The following is a 25,235-nucleotide window of genomic DNA, read 5'->3' as shown; positions in this document are numbered from 1 at the left end:
ATGCCCAAAGTCTTTCTGGTGAAGAGGAGGAGCCCGGGAGTCTCGGTCCGCAGCTGGGATGAGCTCCCGGATGACAAAAGGGCAGACGCTTACATCCCAGGTGAGGAGCGCGGGGGCCGGGCCTGGGCGCGGGGCTCCCGGGTGGGGGCAGGGTGGCTGCGGCCCTCCCGCTCGGGATCGGGTCTGCGGTTCACACCCCTACCTACCCCCTCTCGGCCGGGGTCACAGCGGTATTGCGGGAGGAGGAGGAGGGTCTGGGCTGGGAAACCTGGGACCCCCGGTGCTCTCTCCCTAGACTGGACTAATTGCCTGGCGGCAGGACCGTTGGTTGCAGCGCGGGCCAAAGTGGCCCTGGAAGGGGGTGGAAGGCACTGGGGGTTCTCTTGCCCCCTACGTCCTCTAAACCGCTCGTGAAGGTCCGCTAACCCCTCGGGAGCGAGGCAAGACGAGGGCACACCCGCCTCCACTGGCGCGAGAGGAAACTTGGCGCGCGGAGAGCCCGCGGCGCATGGATCCCGGTGCTTCGTGGGCGCCGAGGTTGGCCTGAGAACCGGTCTCCCGACACCCTAAGTTAGTTCGAGGGGCGGGTAGCTGGGGCTGACTCGTCTACCCTCGGGACGTCGCCCACTTGGCGAGGTGCCCAGGTCCGGGGCGGGGCGGCGGCACCGCCCGCAGGTCAAACTGCCGTGGGCGCCCGGGCGTGACGCCGCGTGTGGTTGAGTGTCGGGGTGCGGCCCCCTCCCTCCGCAGTGAGCCTGGGCTGTCTACTCAGCGACCCCCCTGAAGACTGCCGCAGTGACGGCGGCAGTAGCAGCGGCTGCAGCAGCAGCGCCGGGGAGCCCGGAGGGGCCGAAAGCAGCTCGTCCCCGCGCGCGCCGGAGCCTGAAACTCCAGAGCTCCACGACGCCGAGGGCACCGATGGACATCTGGCAGCGATGCAGCGCCCGGTTGCCAGGTCAAAAATCAAGGTAGGGTGTCGACTCTGCCCCGGCCGCCACCTGCACCACGCCCTGGCGTCCGGCTCCCGAACCCCGGCGCCCCTCCCTGCCGCGCCCGCCCGCGCACGGGAGCCCAGGCGCCGCACACTGGCCCGTCACTCCTGCACCTGCCCCTGGGCGGCAGCCAGGCTCCTAGCGACCTGTCCCCTGCGTCACGGTGCCCGGGCTGCCAGCATCTTAAGCGGACCCAGACCCAGGGGGATGTCCCTGTCTGACGCGGCCAGTGGCTTCGGGAACGATTATAGATCGAGCCCAGCTACCCCGGTTCAGTTGCCCAGCCTGTGTCTAAGACCAGACTATTAATTATACAGCCGGAGATCTCGGGGAAAGAAGCCCGACCCCGGATCTTAGACGGAATGCCTTCTGTGACATAGTCCTTGGCACATTGAGCTCCCGAGTTTTGTTTCACTCCTGTGCCTTAGGACAAAGTGGACCTCGCAAGTTACCGCTATTCCCAGCGCCCTGGTGGAGCCTGTTAGACGGGAAGGTTGTGCGGGGCAGTTTAGATTTGCCTTTTCTCTCAAATCTTCAAGAGTTAAATTTGTGGATAAAAGATAAAAGGGCTCACCTGCAGGGTTTTTTTTTTGTTTTTGTTTTTGTTTTTGTCTTTTTTTTTTTTTTTTTTTTTTTTTTTTTTTGCTGCGTTCCTACCCTAGTTGATTGGAATGTCTGTGCCCCTCAAAAAAGCTGTAGACTTGAAGGCAAATTTTATCTGGATGGCCATCAGCACTTTGTCGGGTGGGACTTCCATGACCACCTGTTCAAAGGTATCCGCTACCCCCAGGATTAAGGAATCCTGCCCCGCTGACTCACAGCCAGCTGGAGGGGGAAGGGAGGCGACGTGCTCTATGCATAAGCCCCAGGTCCTAGCCTGGCCCGTTAAGCTTTCACCTTGTTTAAAGTAGGCCATATTTCTAGGGCGCCCCAGGGTATCAGCTACCTATGCCCCTAGACCCTAGCAGGGAGGGAAGGGTGAACTCCGACAGTAGTTAGTTGGGGGGGGGGGATAAAGAAAGCAGAGGTTCCTTTTCTTTCCCCGAGGCTGGGCTCCGGGGTGGGCCAGCGCGCATTTGGTTCTGAATTAGGATTTGAGGCTACAGCACCGGAAAGACTCGACGCTGCGAGCTGCGGGTGGGGGGTAGGCGGGGTGGGGGGTGGAGGGGGGGAAGATAAGTGTGCTGAAGTTTAAAGTGAATAGCTGGGATGCTTCTGGGCTAGGTGGGGTTAAGTGGGAGGGAAAAGTTATCCTGAAGCGGATAGCTCTTGCCCTTTGGGAAATTCTACAAAGTGCCCCACTTGCATATTTATCACCAGGCTAGAAAGACAATTGTAAGGTTGTTTTTTTTTTTTTTTTTTTTTTTTTTTTTTTTTTTTTTTGGTTTTTTTTTTTTTGTTTTGTTTTGTTCTTTTTTGTTTTTTTGTTTTTGGAGGGACGGTAGTTAGCTTGCCCCTCTTCTATCCCCAGTTTGGTAAGGAGAGAAAGCCATGTTTTGGAAGATCTCTTTTCTGCCTTAGGCAGACACAGTTATTGGAACTGTGGATTAAAGGAGTCAGTAGACTAGTCATTTCCAAGATAAATTGCCTCTGCGGTGGGGGAGGGGCTCGGACACATTTGCCGACTATTAAGAAGCAGACTGTGCCCCACACATTTCCTTGTGAGTTTTTATTCTCCGAAGACATCGGGGTTTCTACCCTTCCTTTCTAGGCGACCATTGGAGGCATCTTAGTATTAGGGTTACCAAAGCTTCAGGAAATACCAACCCTGTGAATGGTAGGCTTAAAATGGCTGATTAAATGCCCACCTCTTCACACATTGTGTGACTACTTCATAAGGCATACAGAACTCAAGGAGTGTCCTTTGCAAATTAGTTCTTAAGCTGATGGAGCGCCCTCCCATACAGTCCAGCCTGGTCTACATAGTGAATTACAAGGTAGAGAGGGCTCCACAGAGTAACCTTGTTTCAAAAACGAAAACCATAAAACAAACAAAACACCCCCTCACCCAAGATTTAGGGTTTTTTTTTGGCTGGAAGAGGAAGGAAGCCATTCGAGCAAGCATGAGATCCATGGCATGGAGCTAACTGGTCAACCCACCTTCCCTGTTGGTCAAGCATTCTATAGCTGAGTAGTCCAGGTGTGTGTACTGCTTTAATGACTTAGTTTTAAAACCTGAGGACACAGATTGGTCGTGGGCTTGCAGGACTAAAGAAAAGACAGGTTCGAGCCTGTGCCCCTGCTCGGAGGAAACAAATACCCAGCAGCATACAATTTGTCCGCTACGTGCAAGGCAGCTATGAGATTAAAAAAAAACAAAAACAAACAGCTTCTATTCTAGTGTGTTCCTTCTAGAACATTCTAGCAGTAGTGGTTAAAGGACACAAGATGTGGCACTGTTTAAGTTCTTAGGAACTGTGCAACCTGGAGCAGCTCTTTATTGTTCTGGGCCTCTGATCCCTCCCCTGTAAAGTGAAGATATCCGTGGTATCTGCCTAATACAGTAGGGTGAAGGCTGTAGCAGGTGTGTGCTCTAGGAGCACAGCAAAGATAGGAGGAGGGGGAAGAGCTCTTGCTATGGGCCGGCAGGCTGGGGAAATGGGGGTGGTCTTAGGGTGATGCAGGCTGAGCCTTGTGCTGGGACAGGGAAAAAAAAATCACTGTTCTGGTGAGTTTCCTCACCAGGATAGGAAATGCACCCCTTAGGATCACTGACAGAGCTGGAGACGATGACTAAGACTAAGAATGAGAGAGGGTCAAGGGCCAGGCCAGGAAGTGTTTCTATCTGGGCAGAGGAGCCGCTTTGGTTTCAGAGGAGGAAAGAGTTGACTGGGGCCATCTTGCGCCTCCAAGCCTCACTCTGAAATACAGTGTGGGCTAAATGTAAGGATGAGCGAGGAACCGTTGGCATTCTGGTGTGCACACAAGCTGCCCAACAGGAAGTCAGCTGACAGCCCCATGGTGAAGGTTTTGTTAGTGTCCTGACCCGAAGCAGGGGACCTGGGGTTTGACTGCCTGGCTGTGTTGATAGTGAGTGGATGTAGGAAGAAAGCTTTGGAACCAGGTTGGGAAGATGTAGTTCATCTCTGCCCCTCTGACCTTCCATTGCAGGCGTAGGAGCAGGCTGTGTCATCAACTCTCTAACACTGAGAATTCTGTAATTTAAAAGAAAACACCTTGTGGCGAGGAGATACGTTTCTACGGGTTCAACCAAGGACATTATTTGCAGACCTCGGACTGTGGGCTAGACAGACCCTGGAAAGGCAGGTGCCCTCTGTCTTCAGTGTTCCCCAAAACAAACATGGCTGGCAGGACCCATGTGCAAGTAGGGACTAGTGGATGAATCTCTATTCTTACTCCATCCTAATGTGTTCTCTTCTCCTTTCTCCCCCAACCTCCCCCCAGCCCTGAGAGTTCTGGCCCCCACTTTCTACTTGAGCAATTTACAGATGGAGTACGGTCATGCCCCCCATAACTATGGGCCATATAAAATGCCATGATCCTGTAAGATTATAATGCCGGGTGGCGTCTTAGCCAGCTTAGTTTGTGTAAATACACTCTGTGATGTCCGTGCAGTGGTAAAACTGCCTACCAGGGCTTTTCTCGGAATGGATCCATTATTAAGAAGTGGCTCCAAATGTGCTCCAATCACACCCACTTGAATTATGTGTTCACATTGTTAAATGGCTTGTAAATGCCTACTCTCCTCCGGTCTGTTTAATCGAGTCCTTGTAATGTCCGCACACCGTGATTGACATTTGGCATGGCCTTTAGTTGCTTTTAATTTACGCCTCCCCCAACCCCCTTCTCCTTTCTTATGTACTTGCAAGTGAATTGTTGGAGCAGTGGATCATTTGCTTGGTAGAGGTTCCAACAGTCTGGATTTTGCTCAGTGAGTCAGTCACTTTGGTCACTTCTCAGTCTCTGTTAGAGTCGAATGAGTTTTAGGGCTGAGGCCTCATCACCCAGCAGGGTAGTCCCCATCATGTGTAGCTTTATAAGTCATATAGGATTAAAAGCAAAACTCTTAGTGCTGCTGAATTGGCCAATTTGGGTAGCGGTTTCCCTTCGTAGGAGATACATTGCTCTGCATGCTTGGTCAGTTACTGGGGTTTGGCTTGAAGATGCCACAGTGTGTGAGAGATGGGGAGGGTTGTGCTCCTTTTAGAGGCATTGCACACTTGTTACCTTGTTACAAGGTTAGAGCTGTTGATGCTTGGGGCATAAATATTTTAGTATTGCAAAATAAGTGATATGCCAGTTCAGTTGGCCCTGGCTGATTGGATTAGACTTTTCTTCTCCTCTTCCTCACCTGCCTCACCTACAATGGCCTTGAGGCCTTGATCTTGCTAATTGAGTACTTTCCCATTGAACCACACCCTAAGACCCTAGCAGGCATATTTCTCCAGAGACAGATTTTCCCATGCATTCTGTTTAGGTTTTGTCGGGCTGTTTATTGGGGAAGGAAGACGAATGCCAGACTTTCTGCTTGGTGTAATTGAGCACACACAAGATTCCAGAATAAAGGAGGCTGAGGACAGTAGTTCCAAGCAAGCCTAGGCTATATAACGGCTCACCTCTGTTTCAGAAACAAAGACAGCTGGGTGTGGTGGTTCATGCCTTTAATCCCAGCACTTGGGGGCTGAGGCAGGTCAATAGATGACTGTGAATTCAAGGCCAGCCTGATCTACCAAGTGAGTTCCAAGATAGCCAAGGCTACCTTGTAAACCCTGTCTTAAACAAGCAAAACAAAACAAAACAAGAACAAAGAAAACCTAACAACAAGGAAGTCTTGGTTATGAATAAAGATTATTGATTAACAAATCCTTCAGTGATTCTGATTAACTATTTCTTTAACCTTGTTTTAATTTTTTTTTTCTTTGTGTGTGCATGTGCACTCGACATGGCACACTTTGTGAGACACGAAAGTCCTCAGTTTTGGCAGTAGGCACTTTCACCAGCTGAGCCATCTTGTGGGCATTCATGCTTTCTCTCTCTCTCTCTTACACACACACACACACACACACACACACACACACACACTCGATAGGTTTTCATAGTGCATGGTACTGGGCTTCATAAAGGTATTTTCATGTTAATTGTTAGTTATTTTCTTATGGGTTTTTTAGAGATAGGGTTTCTCTGTGTAGCCCTGGCAGTCCTGGAACTTAATCTGTGGACCAGGCTGGCCTCAAACTCACAGTTCCACCTGCCCTTGCCTTCTGAGTGTTAGGATTAAAGGTATGAGCCACCAACACCTAGTGAGTCTTGGTTTCTTCTGGCTCATTTATTTACTTATTTTTATTTAAGTGCATGTGTGTGTGTGCAGGTGGCCATGAATGAAGACCAGAAAAGGACAGAGCATCATCTAGATCTGGAGTTAGAGGCAGTTGTAGGTGTAGAAACTGAACCTTGGCTTTCTTACAGCAAGAACAGGAAGTCCTCTTAGCTGCTGAGCCATCTCTCTAGCTCTACTTGCAGCTAGTGAAGCATCCCTTCAGCGTCTCTTCTGTCACGTGAGAAGCTGGAGAGCCTTAGGCAAGGCTGCTTGGGCCCAGGAGTCCCTAAAGAGTTGGCTGAATGTTTCTGGTATGTTTTGAGCAGTTGGATGTAAGTGACTCACATGACAGCAGAAATCTTATCCAAATGGCCATCAGAAAGTAACTTTGGGATGCTCCTGCAGATACAGAAGCATTAATTTAGTGGCCTGGTCTCTAGTGGAAGCGTCACAAGAACATAAGGGGCTGCTATTTCTGCGGGACTTTTCCTTCGGAAGTTTGACAGGCAGTGATCCTCTAGGCACCTGGGAACCTGGTGTCAGATCCTGTTCGGGCCCTTGCCCCCCTGAATGCCGCTGACTCTTTCAACAACCCTGACAATGATTGGTTTGTTGTGGGGCTGGTTTGTTTGTTTTATTTTGATTTTTGGCCACTGAGGCTTGCTTTTTAGAACTTAATTGGAATTTGGCTTATTTTATTACATGAAAGCTGAGATCCTACAGGGAACGGGACTGAGAGGAGAGAAGCCAAAACCTAAGCTTGGCGGATCACTCCTCCTCTCTTTATCTTGCTCTGAATTAATTTCCAGGCTGATGTCATTTTCCAGCCAGCCTCTGTGGTAGTTTCTCTGCCTCACAAAAAAGCCTTGGCAAGGTGCTGGCTTCAGATTAAGGTAACATAGTGTAAATCTCCCTCCTGGAGGATCTGTAACAGTACCCAGTGGTTACATGCATGAATAACTTCTGTATCAAAGACAAGTGGGGGCTGGAGGGATGGCCCCGTGGCTGAGAGCTGGTGCTGCTTTTACTGAGGATCCAGGTTCAGTTCCTAGCATTCATAAGGTGACTTCTAACCCTCCCATGACTGCAGTTCCAGCAAATGTGATGTGATGCCCTTTTTCCCAAGAGTACTAGGAACAAGTGTGGTGCTCATACGTATATTTGGGCACAACATTCATAGACTAAACATTAAATCTAAAAATTTTTTTTACTAATCAAATCTCTTTTTAATAAATGAATGATATTGCTGGTTGGCGGTGGTGCCCACCTTTAAGGCCAGCACTGGGAGGCAGAGGCAGTCGGACTCTGAGTCTGAGGCCAGTCTGGTCTACAGAGCTCCAGAACAGCCAAGGCTACATAAATGCTGCCTAGAGAAAAACAGAACAAAACAAAGCAAAAACAAATGACCCTGACCCTGAGAGGAATAGGCCCTGCGCTCCATTACTGGGGTCAAATTCTGCTGGCTGGGAAGATAGGAGAGGAGATTGGTAGCCACGGCTTTTTGGGTTGCAGAATTTTGTGGAAAGGACCATTGCTCACACTAAAGGTGAATTCTCTCTCTCCCATCAGAGAGAGGAAAATTTTAAAGCAAAGTAAGGAACAAGGATTTTTGACCAGTTATCTTTGTATGTGAATATTTTCTTGTTCTGAATGTGGGTGTGGGTGTGTGGGTGTGTGTGGTGGAGGCAGGTCTGGAACCACCTTTCCTGGGTTGGTTTTCTCCTTCCATCATGCACCATATGGATTCCAGGAAAGAAAGTCAGGCTTGGCCAAAAGTACCCTCATCCTCTGAGCCCTCTCACCTGCCCTTACTTTTGTCTTAGCATTCTAGAAATTTGGGATTACTCTAACTGTAATGACTTTTCTTTTGTTGTTTTTGGTTTTAAATAAGTAGCTTTCTTCTCTTTAATTCTGTAATTTACTCCCAAGAGGCAAATGCCATTATTCATAGTTTATGGGTGATTAAATTAAGTTTTAGAGAAGTCATATTGCTTGCTTACATTCTCAGACTGTGGGAAATGAAGCTCTTGTTGAACTTAGGACGCTGGAAAATGTGGCTCTGCTCCTAGCTTCTCACACTACAGAGGAGACTGTGGTACCGGTTAGTACACTAACTCGTGGAGAAATTGTGATTCAGGATTTCTGTCTGTTTGTTTGTTTGTTTTTGAGACAGGTTTTCTCTGTATAGCCTTGGCAGTCCTGGAACTCATTCTGTAGACCAGGCTGGCCTAGAACTCAGGAATCCACCTGCTTCTGTCTTCCGAATGCTGGGGTTAAAGGCATGCATGATTCAGGATATTGAATGGCCTTTTGTATCATGCAGATAGACAGTCTCTTGGCATTTCTTACCTCTCTGTGTTGTTCGTTGTGTATGTGTGTGGGTGCAGACTGTAGCGGTCAGAGGAAAACAATCCCAAGTGTCATCTTCAGAAACACTGTCTGCCTGCTTTGATACAGGGTCTCTTTCCTGCCCTGGAGGTCACTGGTTAAGCTCCACTGCCTACCCTAGGAATTCTTCTGTCTCCCCCAGCTCTGGGATTCAACCACGTACCACAACATCTGCCGTTTTTAGGAGTTCTGAGGCTCTAACTCAGGTCTTCAGGTTGTCAGGCAGGGGCCTTACTTACTGAGCTGACTTCCCCGTCCACCACCGCTGTGTCATAGTCAACATGGCTAAGATGTAATTTTTTTGGTCTAAGTTCCAGCTCAAGACGTGACTTTGGTATATTCCTTGTGGAACCAAGTAAAGAAATTAGACTGGATACCCGTGTTTTGAACAATGAAGAGAGAGAGAGAGGTTCGATGTGTACCTGTGTAGATGCAGCTGTGTGGTAAGAGTGGGCTTTGCAGCTGTTTTGGGTTTTTTTTTTTTTTTTTGAGACAGTTTGTGTGTGTGTGTGTGTGTGTGTGTGTGTGTGTTGCTTGAGCTGTCTGTAGACCAGGCTGGCTTTGAACTTGCAGAGATGCACCTGTCTCCACCTCCAGAGTGCTGGGACTAATGTTGCAGCACTATGCCCAGTAGGAGTGTGTGTTCTTAATAGGCAAAGGCTCTGAGTTCTATCTCTAGTTCCAAAACTGAAAAGGCAAGCAATACGACAGTGCTGATATTCTGGAAAGAATCTGTTTGTTGCTGATTTTTAGAAAAATTTTTAAGGTTTATTTATTTTTTATATATAAATACACTGTAGTGTCTTCAGACACACCAGAAGAGGGCATCAGATCTCATTACAGATGGTTGTGAGCCACCATGTGGTTGCTGGGATTTGAACTCAGGGCCTCTGGAAGAGCAGCCAGTGCTCTTAACCACTGAGCCATCTCTCTAGCTCTTGAAATTTATTTTAAAGATGTGTTTACTCTATGTGTATCGCTGTTTTGCCTGCCTGGGTGTGCGTGTACCATGTGAGTGCCTGGTACCTATATAGGCCTTGAATCCCCTGAAATTGCAGTTACACACAGTTGTGAGCCGCCTTGTGAGTGCTGGGAATTCGAACCTGGGTTCTCTGGCAAAGCAACCAGTGCTCTTAACGACTGAAGCCATCTCTCCAGCCCTTTATTTTCAGTTCTGTGTATATGGGAGTAGTGTGCACGGAAGTGCAGTTACCCTTCGGCCAGAAGACATGCCAGATTATGTCTTATAGGTGGTTATGAGCCTGTCAGGGGAACTGAACTCAGGTCCTCTGCAAAAGCAGTATGACCTCTTAACTGCTGAGCCGTCTCACCAGCTCATTGTTACCACTTTAGTTATTCTATATTTCTTCAGTGCAAGTAACCCCGAATTCAGTAGGTAAAATAATGTATACTGTATTTTCTATTTCTGTGGGATATGTGGCTAGTTCTTGCTGTCTCTCAAGGGAGGTAGCAGCCAGATGTCTCTGCCCTTTTCCCTTGGCCCCTTGCAGGATTGCATGGTCAACCGGTCATTGTTTTTTTCGAACCCATATTAATAGACTGATAGTATCCAGTCTGTTGCTATTTAAATTTTAAAGCACCACACAAGAAATACAAACTATTTGATTTGATACAAATCTTCTGAGAAGTGATACAGTCCGGCAGAAACTAGTTATTGACTGTGATTCTTTGCCAGTTGTCTCTGTCTCTATAAAAGAAAAATTTTAAGTATTTATCTTACGTGTATGACTGTTTTGCGGCATGTATGTACATATACTATGTGTGTGCCTGGTGGTCAAGGAGGTCAGAAGGCATTGGATCTCCTGGGACTGGAGTTGGGAACCACCATGTAGATGCTGGGCCCTTCCTCTAAAAGAGCAGCTAATGCTCTCCCTCCCCCACCCCATTTTTTATTGGAAATTCTCTGCATTTATATTTCAGATGTCATCCCTTTCCCACAATCCCATCCCCCCATTGCCTCCATGAAGGTGCTCCCTCTCCCACCCACCCTCTCCCATCTCAGTACCTTGGCATTCCCCTACACTGGGAAAATGAGCCTTCACTGGACCAAAGGCCTCTCCTCCCATTGATGTCAGAGAATGCTGTCCTCTGCTGCATATGCACCTGGGGCCATGGGTCTCTCCATGTGAACTCATGTTGATGTTTTAGTCCCAGGGAGCTGTGGTGGGTTTGGTTAGTTGATAATTTTGTTCTTCCTATGGGGTTGCAGACCCTTTCACCTCCTTCAGTCCTTTCATTGGAGTCCCCGTGTTCAGTCCAACGGTTAGCTGCAAGCATCCTCCTCTGTGTCAGTATGACTCTGGCAGAGCCTCTGAGGAGGCATCCATATCAGGGTCCTGCCAGTCAGCACCACTTGGCATCAACAATGCAACCAATGCTCTTAATTGCTGTGCCACCTCTCCAGCCCTCTCTTTTATGTTATTGTATTTGTTTGTTTATTGAGACAGACTTCAGTTGTCTCTGTCTTGGTTGTTGGTTCCTTACACTCTCTCATCTGACCATTGTCCTCTGCAGACTTGTCCTTCAGACACCTGAGTGCTCACTGGTCTTTCAGCCTTTCCTCCCTTGTCTCCCTGAGGCAGACACTGCCTTCTCTACACCCAGTGACTGATTTTCTAGGCTCACACTGAACAAGACAATGGTATTTCCCAGCACTCTCTGCTTGGCTGAGGGGCTTGGTTCCCCTGCAGTCCTCTCCCTTGAGGTTCCACATCCCAGCAACTCTGGTTGTGCTTTGACCACAGGGCCAAGTGGTCAGTTCAGTGCTAATTCAGACACATCAATTAGGAGCCCGGCAGAATGAGTTACAGGAAGCAGCCTGGGAAATGCTGTCCTGACACCCTCTGGCTGCTCAGCACACCGACTGTACTGAGGAACGGGAGGCAGCCGTGTGGACACTGAGCGGTGTAATTGGACGTGCTCAGTGTCCACACCGCCTTGAATGGTGTGCACACAAACTCTTCAGTCCGCTCTCGGAATGAAGTGGAATCACGTACCGGAAGCCTCTACACCCGAGGCTGCCACACTCGGGGAGCTAATCCATTCGAAAAGAACATTGTGTCTGTGTTAAACATGCACAGATCTTTTTCTTGTCCCTTGTCCTTATTCCCTAAATAGTACAGCCTATAACTAGTCACATAGAGCTTACACTGGTAGAAGGTATTATAGACATCCGTTTTAAGTCATGTAGACGTGGAAGGGATAATATGTGTTACTGTGCCCAAAGCCATGGGGCGGAATTGTATCAGGGGCCTGAGCACCCACAGCAGGTAGCATCCTGCCGCCAATCTCAAGTGCGGCAAAGGATGACGGGCTGTAATGCCTGGCCTCATGTCTCTTTCCTCTAACTGCCTTCCCTCCACTACCACTACCTCTGTGTATGTATGAATGAATGTGTGTGTATGTGTATGCATGTATGTGTGTATGAATGTATGTATGTGTGTATGAATGTATGTATGAATGTGTGTATGTATGTATGTGTGTATGAATATATGTATGTGTGTGTATGTATGAATGAATGTATGTGTGTATGAATGTATGTATGTATGTATATGTGTATGTATGTATGTATGTATGTATGTATGTATGTATGTATGAATGTATGAATGAATGAGGGTGCTAGGGATAGAGAGCACAGGGCATGCATGTACAAATGAGTGTCCTCCTGAGCTGCATCTCCAATCTCTGGGCTTCTTAACACACATAGCCGTTGGACCATCTATAGCAGCAGTTCTGAGCCTGTGGCTCTCCACCTTTTGGGGGGGGTCAAGTGACCCTTTCACAGGAGACACCTCAGATGATCTACACATCAGATATTTCCATTACGAGTCGTAACAGTAGCAAAGTTACTGCTATGGAGGTGCAACAGAAGCAATTTTATGGTTGGGGTGGGGGGTGTAACCAAAACAGGAGGAGCTAACTGTATTAAAGAGTCACAGCTTTGGGAAAGCACAGACACATGGGGTCTGATGTGGTTGGCCTTTGAGCACAGCAGATCTGGGATTTCACATCCTACAGATAGATACCAATTCAGTGTTTGTCTACAGAGACAGCAAATGTGACTGAAAGCCCTGAATTGGGGATAGGGGACAGCCTGGAGACTGGGGTTCTGTACTGGCTGCTTTTGTGTCAACTTGACACAAGCTGGAGTTATTGCAGAGAAAGGAGCCTCAGTTGAGAAAATACCTCCATGAGATCCAGCTGTAAGGCATTTTCTCAACTAGTGATCAAGGGGGAGGGCCCAGCCCATTGTGGGTGGTGCCATCCCTGGGCTGGTAGACCTGGGTTCTATAAGAAAGCAGGCTGAGCAAGCCAGGGGAAGCAAACCAGTAAGTGACATCCCCCCATGGCCTCTGCATCAGCTCCTGCTTCCTGACCTGCTTGGGTTCCAGTCCTGACTTTCTTTGGTGATGAACAGCAATGTGGAAGTGTGAGCTGAATAAACACTTTCCTCCCCAACTTGCTTCTTGGTCATGATGTTTGTGCAGGAATAGAAACCCTGACTAAGACAGGTTCTGTTGTGATCTCACTGGTAATAAGGCCCTGGAACCTTGGCCAAGTCTCTTTTCCAAAGTGATGCTTTTTTTTTTTTTTCTGCCTTGACTAGAAGCTTTGTTTTATTATTGTTACAGATAGACATTTTGATACAAGACAAACATATTTGCTGTGTACTGTACACAAGCACAAGTTTATTTCACACACTTTTTAAGTCCTTAATTTTTAAAAATTATTTATTTACATTCCAAACGTTGCCCCTTCCCATTACCCCCTCCTATAATTCTTCACCCCATCCCCCTTCTCTTTGCCTCTGAAGTGTTCCCCCACCCCCGCCCTTTAAAATTTATTACACTTATTAAAATTTGAATATGGCATAAGTTTATGGTTATGAGCTGTTTTTTCATATCAACAAGATAATCAATTCCATGACATCTTTTTTCTTGTCTTTAATAATGGTACAGAATTTGCCACTTTTAAGCATAAGACTGCTATATACAATTGTGTAATGTAGTGGGCCTACATTACAAAGAAGTACCTACAAATAAGCAAAGAATATAGTTATGTTTTTTTCTATATCCACAAGTGATTTAATGTATCTCCTTTATTGTTTTTTTTGTTTTTGTTTTTTTAAGATTTATTTTATGTTTTGTTTTTTAAGACAGGGTTTCTCTATGTAACCCTTGCTGATCTGTAACTTACTCTGTACCTGTCCACAAACTCAAAGTGATGCTTTTATTTGTGCTGATTGGGCTGTCTGGACCTGGGGTGTGGTCCAGCTAGGCAGTTTTCATCTGAATGGTGTTACCTGAGGCTACTTTGATTGGTGGTGGTGACCCTGGGTTAGACCGGAAGGTCAGGTGAGGCTCTATGCATACCTTGTTGCCCCTGCACGGTGCTCTGGCTCTCCACGTGGCTAGCTTGGGAGAGAGTGAAGTGACCAGGTGACCCACATCCCAGAATTACCATGTCATTTCTGTTCTGTTACTCATTGAGTCCTGTCCAGGTTCGGGGGAAGAGAACTCATCTCCATCCTCCTCTAGTCCTTTCTTCAGGTTAGAGTCATGTTTATCTGTGTGTGGGTATACTGTGGTGTGTGACAGCTTGTAGAAGTTGGTTCTCTACTTCCGAGTGTGCAGGTGTCTGGAATTAAGGTCACTGGTCTTTGTCATCGAGATTGGCAGCAAGTGCTGACCTTCACTGAACCATCTCTGCAGCGCCATTTCTATTTCTTGGTGGCTGGAACTGTACTGAGAGGCAAAGGAGAAAGGGTTGACTGTGTCTGTCTTTGGTAACTATTGACAGCAGGACCCAGACCCCTTCTGTTCCTCCATCCTCCTCGTAGCCCAGGTGGCTGCTGGGACTCTAACCACTGGGAACCTCTCCTCTCCCTTAAGGGACCAGGTGGTCTCATGGCCGAGTCTAGTTAAAAGGCTGCAGTAAGAGTGCAGAGACAGGAGGCAGACAAGGAGAATGCTGTGCACAAACATTTCCCATTGCCAGGGTCACCACAGGTTTCCCAAAGCTGAGCCCACACACACCTTAGAGGGAGCAGAAGGCATAGCCAGGCTCGGCCCATCGAGAAAAGATGTCCAATGCCCAAGTGAGCCCTGTGATCTCACGCTCCCTCTCTCTGCCCCCAGTTTACCACTGGCACGTGCAACGACTCCGTGATTTACAGCTGTGACCTGTGTGGCAAGAGCTTCCGCCTGCAGCGCATGCTCAACCGTCACCTTAAGTGCCACAACCAGGTAAAGAGGCACCTATGCAACTTCTGCGGCAAGGGCTTCAATGACACCTTCGACCTGAAGAGGCATGTACGCACACACACAGGTAAGGTTGCAAGTGTGCTTTGTCGACTTCCTGTTCCTGTGTCGTCCTCCCTCCCCCACACCGCCCTCCCCCAAGCAAGTTAGGAGTGTGGAGCAGGGTATTTCTGTAAAGGACACAGGATGAGGCATTTGGGGGTATCCCTGACCCTGCCTTGTCACCTGGGGCATGCTGGCCGCCTCTCACTTGCTGCATTCCCTCCTCTAAGATGGGCCTGATACACAGGTTCAGGTGAGGCCAACACAGAGTCTCCACTGTGGCTGCAGAGTAGGACGTTTAAGGGTGGCTTCAAATATTTTGTGCCTCTTTCCTGACTCTTGTTGGTTTGGTTTTGCTTTCTTAAGAAAAGACCCAGGTTGGCCTTGAACTCTATCCTTATTTTTCTCTGCCTCCTGAGGGCAGTGATTTTGGGTGTGCAGGAAGCAGGACTTGGGACTCATGATCCTCCTGAGACAGGAGAACAGCTGATCTTCCTGCTGGAGCATGCATCTTCCTCTACGCCCCTTTCTTGGCTTCCCAACTTTTCTTCTTCCCCCCTCCCCTCTTTTTGTTAAGTGCTGGGGATAGAATCTAAGGCCTTGCCCATGACGTTGATGCTGAGCCCATTTTCCAGCTTAGGCAGAATCTAAGACTTGAGTCAGTCAGCTGTGTGGGAGATGACCTTTTGCCTCAGTCTCAAATCTGCTGATGGGTCACAGGCTTCATTAGTTTTATCTTAGGTACATCTGGCCTCTCGGCTGCTCTATGAGGCCCTGTCCACACCTTTGGTCCAGTGAGCCCTGGAGGAAAATTGTAAGGATTCCACTTCTGCCCAGAAATCTGCAGCTCCTGGTAGAATAGATACAGACATTCTCCATTTCACAAGAGGCCTCTCACCGTGTGGGTCACATCGCCAAATACCCAGCGATCCCACCCCACCCGTTTAAACATGACTGATCCTAAACTATTGAGTCCTGCCCTGACTACCACCCACCCCCTCAGCAGCCTCTGGCTGTGTGCATAGGCCCCATCCCTCAAATTCTCTGAGAATGTAGGGTTCCCCCAGGGTGTTAGAAAAAGGGGAAATGCCCACATCCCTTTCCAGGCAGAGCCTTCAGCCCTTCGAGTCTCCCCCAGGGACCTTCCGAGGTTCTGCACATTCCATTTTCCTTCCTACTTCTTCTTTTTAAATTTTTATTTTATTTTATTGGATGCTCTCCGCATTTACATTTCAAATGTTACGCCCTCCCACTTGTTCCCAGCTCTTACCGTGCTGCATTTTTCTTAAGAGTGTCCTCAATATCACAAAGTGGACTGGTTGGTCTACAAAAGATATGTTTTTGTGGGTGTGGGTTTGTTTTGGGGCGGGGGTGAGTGCTAAGATAGGATTTCTCCCTGTGGCCCTGGTGATCCTGGAATTCAGCAGGCTGGCCTTGAGCTCAGATCTGCCTGCCTCTGCCTCTCAAGGGCTGAGATCAAAGGCATGTGCCACCACATCTGGATATACCTTTCCTTAATCAAACAGACAAAAACTTTTGTTTTTTTTTACTACACGGAGTTTTGCGTTGAAATTATATATCCACCAATGCCTAGTCCTAGAGACCTGCAACTAAAACCACTTCTTAAGAAAACCAAATATCTCTAGCCTTAGAGGTCATTATCCCGTTAACCTGCTTTCCCCCAAGGGAGGTCACTGTCATGACTTCTAACGAGTATGTGTGGTTTTTAACTTGGTGATATAAACGAGGCTTGTATTTCCTTTGAATCTGACTACAAGTTTGTTTGTTTCTGTTTGTTTGTTTGTTTTTAGTCTCGAAAGATTAATTAATCAAGTAAGTAATTGATACAGGAAATTTGAATCCTGGGCCTTGAACACACTAAGCATGTGTTTAACATGAGCCTGTATCTTAGGCCTGTTTTAATTTTATATTTTGAGAGTAGTCTCACTGTGTTGCTCAGACTGGCCTTGAACTTACAGACTAACCCTGGCCAGCCTTGAACCAGCAGTTCTAGTGATTGAGGGGCACCTCCAGGGTCAGGACCACAGCCTCTGGCTGGAAGTGGCTGCGAAGCTCCTGCCTTGGGACTAGCAGCAATTAGATGTGGTTTAAGACTAAATTTTGAAGACTTAATAAAAACAATCTTGAATATTAATATAGATTCCACTTTGAACTGGTAATGTTTAAATAAAGTTAAAATGTTATCATTGTAGATAATGTCTTTAAGTCCTAGTGCTCAGGGTGCAGAGGCAGGAGGATCTCAGTGAGTTCTAGCCAAGCTGGTCTACAGATGGAGTCCTAAGCCATCCAGGGAAATACAGTGAGACTCTGTCAAAGAATCCCATCTGTTTCCGTTTGTTTGTTTGTTTACTTAAACTCTACTCTCTGCTTAGCCTCTTGAGTACTGGAATTGTAGGTACAGGCCACTGTACCCGGCTCCTTCTAGAAATTACTGAATTTTAGTTTGCCCCTTAATTTCTATTGGGCAGCACTATAATAGTTGCAATTGGCGGCCAGACTTGTCGTAGAGTTTTAATGACAACTTTTGCTTTCAAAGTAATGAACTAAAGGCACTGTGGAACTGGCTTGAGCCGGTCTGCAGCCAGACTCCTGGGCTAGTGGAGGTACGCTTCCAGAAGTTGGGGCCTACATTTATCTTATCTGGTGACAAACGTGTGGAGTCGGTGACCTGGGCAGGCCGCGGGGCTAGAGGAGATCAGGCCTATCTCGTCTCCTGGCCATTACTGTAGACACGGTGGTGCTACAGGAAACTTTGGAGAGGCACGTGTTACTTCATGCTTCCAACATCTTAGACTTTGGTGGGAATCTGGACTTTGCCTTTGTCTGGTTGAGCCGTGAACTTTAGGGTTTGGCTACTGGATATTCTACGTGTTGTATTTAAGTCAGAAACAAGGATTTAGACACTCAGCACACATACAGGAGACAGCTCGGTGAGGGATAGGTTTGCATAGACTCCAAAAACACCAAGCCTCACTTAACACTTTAAAAACCTGGCAAGAATCCTAGGGACCACCATAAAGAAGAGTTAGCGGTGTTGGTGACTTCAGCAAGGACGGATGGACAGACAGTCGGGCAAATTCCGCCTCTCACCAGTACCACCGACAATATCGCTTTGCATCTCAGCAGCTGTGGAGGACATCTGATTAAGAGACTCAAAATTCAAAGAAAAATTCTCGAAAAAGATTCAGGGAAACCAGAGCCCAAATATGTCTTACATTAATTTTCAAACAGATGAAAGAAAAGATTAGGAGTCCTTTTTTGGCTATGACTTCACCAAGGAAAACGTAACCACAGGATTCTTTGTCCTTGCGCCTGTTTCTGTCTCTCTGTGGTGTGTGTGAGGCAAGAGTTCAGTCCAGGCTAGGGAGCAAAGGTTTGATCCAGATGGTGGCTCATTAAACATTTGAACAAACCCAGTGATGCAGAGGGAAAGCCCCATAGCATTTTTAAAATGTATTAGTCACTGGGCCGTGGTGGTATATGCCTGTAATCACTGGGGAGAAGTCTGAGCGTTGTGGGTTCCAGGACAGCCTGGGCTAAACAGTGAATTCTAGACCAGCAACAGACACCCCCACCCACCACAAACACACAAAACCAAACAAAGCAGTTAACAACAACTACAATCTGTGAAAGAGTGGCCGTTGCACAAGCTGGAAGCAGTTCCTTGTTAGGGTGCTGTATGGAGGACGGACGCTTCCTGGGAGGAACTGTCAAGGCAACTGCGGTTAGAGGCTCTCCCTCAGTCTGTCCTGTCCGGTTTGTGGGGGGCCTTTCTATACTATACCTATTTCAGTTGGACGTAGCTGAAGACAGTTCTTGCTCCCTGCCATTGGGAAAGTTAATTGCTACTACCCAGTCCTTGGAGAAGGGGATGCCTAGGAGCTCTTAGCTGCCAGCCTGCAGGGGCACTGGGGCTGGGTGCGGAGTCAACAGTACCTTCCATGTACTTGACAGACATGTTTCTCTAGTCCAGTGTCAGGGACAGGATCACACAAGCCAGACTCACCCACATCGAAACAGAGAGGAGCGCTGAGCGTCAGAAAACGAAAATTTGCGTTAAGTTCACGGACAGAAAAGCACCATGGATCTGTGCTTACAGAATATTCCTATGGATTTTGGGTTTTGTTTTTTGTGGGTTGTGTGTGTGTGTGTGTGTGTGTAATTTAGGTCAGAGCTAGGATTACTGCCTAAGACCAGCTGCCTGTTAATAGAAATGATTTGATTTTGGGAGAAAAGATCTGTGTGTTTCAGTGAAAAATACTGACCGGGCTGAGGCTGACTGACCTATGCTAGGTCTAAGGGGTGCAGCAGCGGGTAGCTGGAATGTTTGGAGAAGGGGCGGTATAGAAACAAAAAAATACTGACCTATCCTCACACATGCCGGACGCCACCACCGCCAGCACCTAGGATTTGTTCGGCATGCACAATCGCACATTTTGATGCCCCGAAGGTGCCAGCCTCACTGCTGAGTATCCACTGACAGTATTTGGTTTCCCTGTTTGGTAAATGGATGCTTATGCTGTGGAAGATTTTGGATGGTAAGTAACTACCATACTGTCCAATAAGGCCAAGAGATTGGTTAGGCCTGGAAAAAGGACTCTCCGCTCTGAAGGTGTGGTGGCTCATGCCCCTAATCCCAGCCCGGAGGCTGAGGTTGGAGGACTGAAGTTCAAGGTCAGCCTGAGCACTTGTTTTTCCTTGATGTGGTCCTGGGTTCAGTTCCCAGCACCCACGTGGTGTCTGTCTTACCGTCATCTCCTGTAGGGGATGTGATGCCACCTTCTGACTCCTGTAGTCACTGCGCTCACATGATATATATGTAGGCTCAGACACATAAAATAAAAATAAGGTTTGTGAGTTTTTTAATTGTTTTTGGTTTTTTTAAAGATTTATTTATTTTTTAAACATATATTTCACTTTATTTTTATTTTACTTCCCCACTCCCTTTATTTTACTTTTAAAAAAATATTTTATGTATGTGAGTACACCATCACTGTATTCAGACACACCAGAAGAGGGCATCAGATCCCATTATAGATGGTTGTGAGCCACCATGTGGTTGCTGGAAATTGAACTCAGGACCTCTGGAAGAACAGTCAGTGCTCTTAACCACTGAGCCATCTCTCCAGCCTTTTTTATTTTATTGTTTTGGGGGCAGGGCCTCACCATGTAACTCTAACTGACCTAGAACTTGATTAGGTAGGCCAGGCTAGCCTCAAACTCCCAAGTGCTGAGATTGCCACCACGCCTGACTTAAAATAAATACATTTTTTTAAAAAAGAAAGAAAGAAAAGGCTGGCTCAAATAGTGAGTGCCCTGCCTTGAGCCTAAAGACCCACATTTGATCCCAAGAACCCCTGGGAAAAAAACAGGTGTGGTTGACCCACCCACAGGGGTGTGTCTTGCCTAAGAGTGCAAATCCGTGAACTTAATCTCTAGGACCATGTACAACCAGTGTGGAGGTCCCTCCCGCAGTTCCGTCGATTGGGAAGTGGAGGCAGGTATTCTAGGTTAGGCTCAGCTACAGGGTGAGTGAGTTTGAGGCCAGCCTGGTCTACAGGAAAACATTTAAAAAACAAACAAACAAAACCCAACCTTCTGCCTCTGGTTGAAGCATTTCCTGTGGCCTGCGTACCATAGAGAGAGTCTGAGGAATTCCAATTTGAGGTGAGGGCTAGGGCGGGGCTGCCCACTGGACAGGGGGCTTTCTTGCCTTATCTTCTATCAGGGGCTATATTGAGAGAGACCAGAAGGCAAACAAACCCCTGCCTGACTAAAGCAGAGAGGACAATGGTGTCTTTGTCTGGGGCCTAAGGAGAAAGATTGACTGGATTGGGAAAAATGCAGGTCAGAGCTGGGCTGCTGGCTGAAGAAGCGTGGAATCCACGCCCCAGTGCGCCCCCCACCACCTGTGCCATTGCATGGTCATTTAGATTTTCACTTATAATACATACTTGTTTTTAACCTAAAAGAAGAAAATATATTTGCATGGGGGGGCGGTGGGAAATGAGACTTTAAAAAAAGTTTCTTTTATAGCCCCAGTTCACTTCTGAAAGCGACATGTCATTTGGTGTTTGGTTTTTGGCTTTTTGTCCTGGAAGCTTCTAAGGCATGTGGCTCTCTCATGGGAAGGAGACCTTGGGGCTTGCTTGGTGTCCTCAATGGTGGACAAAACTTCTCTTCACTGTGTCCCTTTAGTATAAAACCATGACAGTTCCCATCACAGAGACCGTCCTTTCCTAGTTCCCAGAAGTCCTTGCTTCCATTTTCAGATTGCTTTTCCCCCTTCTGTTTTATTTAATTCTGACAATGCCACCGAGAATTCTCTTGTCATTCCTTTGCCCACAGGTGTGAGTCTGTCTCTGACGTAACCTCCCTCAAGTGAACGGACTAGGCCAAAGGGCAAGAACAATCTGGGTCTTGTGGATGGATGGATGGACGGATGGATGGGTGGATGGACGAATGGATGGACGGATGGGTGGATGGACGAATGGATGGACGGACAGATAAATGAGAATTCAATAGAGCAAGCAGTGAGACCTGACTGCCAGCCGCCTAGGGACCACATTTTTTTTTATCCTTTTTTTGTTGTAAAATACAGAATTTATAACAAGGTGTAGTTGAAAGACAAGTACTAAGTACTTAGGGATACAGCAGACTCCTTCACGGAGCGCCTGCATGGCATGCTTTCATTGTGTTGAGCTGGATGTTAAACACTGAGATCCTGCCGTCCTGCCGGGTCTGGTGCCTGTGATAACTCAGTTAATCCTCCACGCCGCCTTCCTGGGTGTGGGTGGGGCGATTGAGCTGAGTTAACAGATCGACCCTGGGCCCCGTTAATGAGTGGCTGATGTTCAGTGCCCGGCTTTCCGGTGGCCTTGGACTTTGGAACACAGGTAGGTGTCAGTGGGTTAATTATGTCTGGTAGCAGATGGTGCTTTTGGTTCTCAACCAACCTTTTCTTTTGACAAGGACAAGTTTTTTTTTTTTTTTTTTTTTTTTTTTTTTTTTTGCTAGAGAGGGAGTTGGTGGGTGTGGCCTCAGGGTTGTGGGTGGGGCTTAGGTCTACCTCCATTCCCTTGAAGGTATGGAAAACAGGAGCTCCTGGAGACTGGAAGCTTAGTCAAGCCCCAGACGAGCTTTTCTGACAAAACACCCGACTGCCTGTGACTATAGACTGACTTCTACAGTCAGAAGAGGAAGAAGCAGCAGCACTGGGCAGGGAGCTGGTTTATAAGTTAGAAATGGCGTAACTTAGAGCTTTTCTGGTCTGTCTCCTTCTGTGTCTAGATCATGAAGCACCCAGCCTCAGAACCAGACTCCTATACTATATCCTCCTAGGGGAAAAAAAACTCTCAGTTAGCCCCTTTCTTTACTGACCATGTAAAGAAAGGGGCTATGGGGGGGGTATTGTCAAGGGCAGGTTGGGGGCACAATGGGACAAAGATGAGTGTGATTAAAGCGAGTGATTAAAAATTCACAGAGAACAAGTTAAACAAGGTTAAGGAAAGAGAAAGATCCTATATGTTTCAAAAACTTTCTGGGGGAAAAAGAAAAGAAGTCGGTAATCGTGCTGATGTAAATAGAATCCAGGGGAGTCTTACGCATGTCTAGAGAGAGTGTGCATGGGTGTTTTGTCTGAAGGTGTGGCTGTAGCACACTGTATAGCTCAGGTGCTCACAGAGGCCAGGAGCAGGCGTCGGATCTCTTGTATGTGGGTGGTGGAAACAGAACCTGAACTATCTCTCCAGCACTTGAGAATGTCCCCCTGAAGGCACGTGTGGTTCATGCCTTTAGTTCCGGGGCAGAAGCAGATGGATCTGAGTTCGAGGCAAGTTCCAGGCTATTCAGAACCACAAGGTTAAGCCCTATTTCAACAACAAAGTACAAACTCTCAGCTCTGCCCTAGGTTCAGGACTGGGACTCTTGCTTTCTTTTGGTTTTGAGGCATCATCTCACTCTGGCCCAGACAGACTTCAGACCTGTGGCAATCCTTCTAAGTCAGCCTCCCAAATGCTTGCATTGCTTCGCTGGCTTATAACATTCTTTCTGGTGACTGGTGAGTTTTGCTGTTGTTCCCTGAGTACCTTTCTTACCTCAGACTAAGTGCTAGCTAGGTCTGAAGAGAAGAGGTGTCAGTTTATAAACTCTCTTGCTTAGTCTTGGCTGCAGAGTAGAGTTTGTTGTTGTTGTTGTTGTTTTAAGATTTATTTATTTAATGTATATGGGTACACTGTCACTGTCCTCAGACACACCAGAAGATCCCACTGCAGATGGTTGTGAGCCACCATGTGGTTGCTGGGAATTGAACTCAGAACCTCTGGAAGAGCAGTGTTCTTAACCACTGAGCCATCGCTCCAGCCCGAGTAGAGTCTTTGAAGGAAGCTTTGAGAAGTCCTTCAGACCATGTCCAGAGCAATTAGATACATTTAAAAACATATTTAATAATATGTACCTCTACTCATGTATTTATATTATATAGATTGTAGACAGTCCCAAGAAATGACTGGGCTAGGGGAAGAGACCTGTATGCAGTGACACAGTGGCCTTTTCAGTTTTATTTTTAAATCTATTATTTATTGTTGAGACCTGTGTTATGTAGTCACAGGTTGGCCTTGAACCCTTGATCCTTCTGCCTCCACCTCCCTCAAGTGCTGGGATTTGAGCGCTTGGGCTTCTGAACTTGGTCTCTCCCTGTGTTTGGTAGCCCTGGTGGCGCTCACACTCTAACTGGGGTTACAGAACACCAGTGCTTGCGACACTTAATTTAAAAACAAAGAACTAAATGACACAGTAAGTCATCTGTGTGTGTGGTCCCAAGCATGTGGTAGACAGAGATAGACCAATGGCGTCCAGTGTCCTCTGTCACTCTCTACCCCCCCCCCGTGTTCTCTTTCAACATTTATTGAGTGCACATAAGGTATAAGATGTGTGCGTGTGCGTGCGTGCGTGCGTGCGTGTGTCTGCCTGTGCATGCCATATGTGAGTTTGGAGATCAGAGGACATTTTATGGGAGCCAGTTCTTTATGTCCTTTCACCATGTGAGTTCTGGTGTCCAAACTCACATGGGTCATCCTTGGTGGCTGACGCCCTTCGTTAGCCATTAAGTCATCTCACCGTGCCCGTCTCCCACGGCACCTTTTTCCAAGAAAGGGTCTCTCACTTGGCCACTGAGTGCCAGGAATCTGCCTGCCACTGATTCCCAGAAACCGGAGGCATGGTTTCATGGTGTAGCCCAGGCTGGCCTTGAATTCAGAGATCTGTTTGCCTCTGCCTCCCGAGTGCTGGGGTTCGAGGCGTGTGTTAGGATGTCGTGCATAGCTCCAAGCAGATAGGTGATGTTTCAGATCGCGCTATGCTGTTGTATTGGGACTTGTAAAGGTCACAGTCTAAACATGAATCATGTAGAGTGTTTTGGGACCCGACTTTGTAAATATAAGTTCTGGGGACTGAGCTCAGGTCTTGGGCACTTTTACCAGCTCAGGTGTCACCCCAGCCGCCTTCCCGGTGGTCCTTCATGTCCCCTCTTCTCTGCAGTGCTTAGCACAGTGTGACTGAGCGCTGCACAGAGACTGGGGTCCTATCCCCACTCCCTGCCTTCCCTTCCCTGTTTCTGTCCTTTGTTGCCTACCCTTGCTCCCTGAGACCTCTCCAATAAACTTACTCGAGGGTCTTTGTATCGGAGTCTGTTTCTGACTGGGACGACAGCGATACTTAAATTGAAGACAGTGTTGACCTGGCCGCTAAAAGAGAGACCATTGAGTCAGATGAGAGACTGCTAATCTCTCTCCCAGAGCCAAATGGTGGGGTCTGGCTCATTGGCGCCCACATGTGTTAGGTTTGTTCAAGTAGCTGCCAGAACCCTTGTAGACGGTTCCGAACGCCCCCACTCTCCCCTCGTCAGCAAAGATCTTAGGCAAGGCAGACTTCTGTGGCTTCATAGGAGGGGAGCTCGGGCTCAACTGTGACCAGCAAGTGACCGTGTACCCCCTCATTCTTGCAGGCATCCGCCCCTACAAATGTGAGGTATGTTACAAAGCCTTCACCCAGCGGTGTTCCTTGGAGTCCCACCTGAAGAAGATTCATGGGGTTCAGCAGCAGTATGCCTACAAGCAGCGCCGGGACAAGCTCTACGTGTGTGAGGATTGCGGCTACACGGGCCCCACCCAGGAGGACCTGTACTTGCATGTGAACAGTGCCCATCCAGGTAGCACGTTTCTCAAAAAGACTTCC

At 47.6% G+C, this 25,235-nt stretch overlaps 1 protein-coding gene across 1 annotated transcript; it reads left to right on the top strand.

Moving 5' to 3' along the window:
* On the top strand, positions 1-25,229 carry OVOL2 (ovo like zinc finger 2; the record flags this gene model as incomplete). Its single annotated transcript, XM_080931788.1, has 4 exons — positions 1-100; positions 751-968; positions 14,817-15,006; positions 25,006-25,229. Coding segments are annotated over 4 exons (732 nt in total), but the record flags the coding sequence as incomplete, so codon positions are not given.
* Positions 25,230-25,235: the final 6 nt, after the last annotated feature.

This window comes from Micromys minutus (assembly GCF_963924665.1).
Source record: "Micromys minutus genome assembly, chromosome: 17".
Lineage (NCBI taxonomy): Eukaryota > Metazoa > Chordata > Mammalia > Rodentia > Muridae > Micromys > Micromys minutus.
The sequence above is the reverse complement of the archived record's forward strand: the minus strand, read 5'-3'. Positions and strand labels throughout refer to the sequence as shown.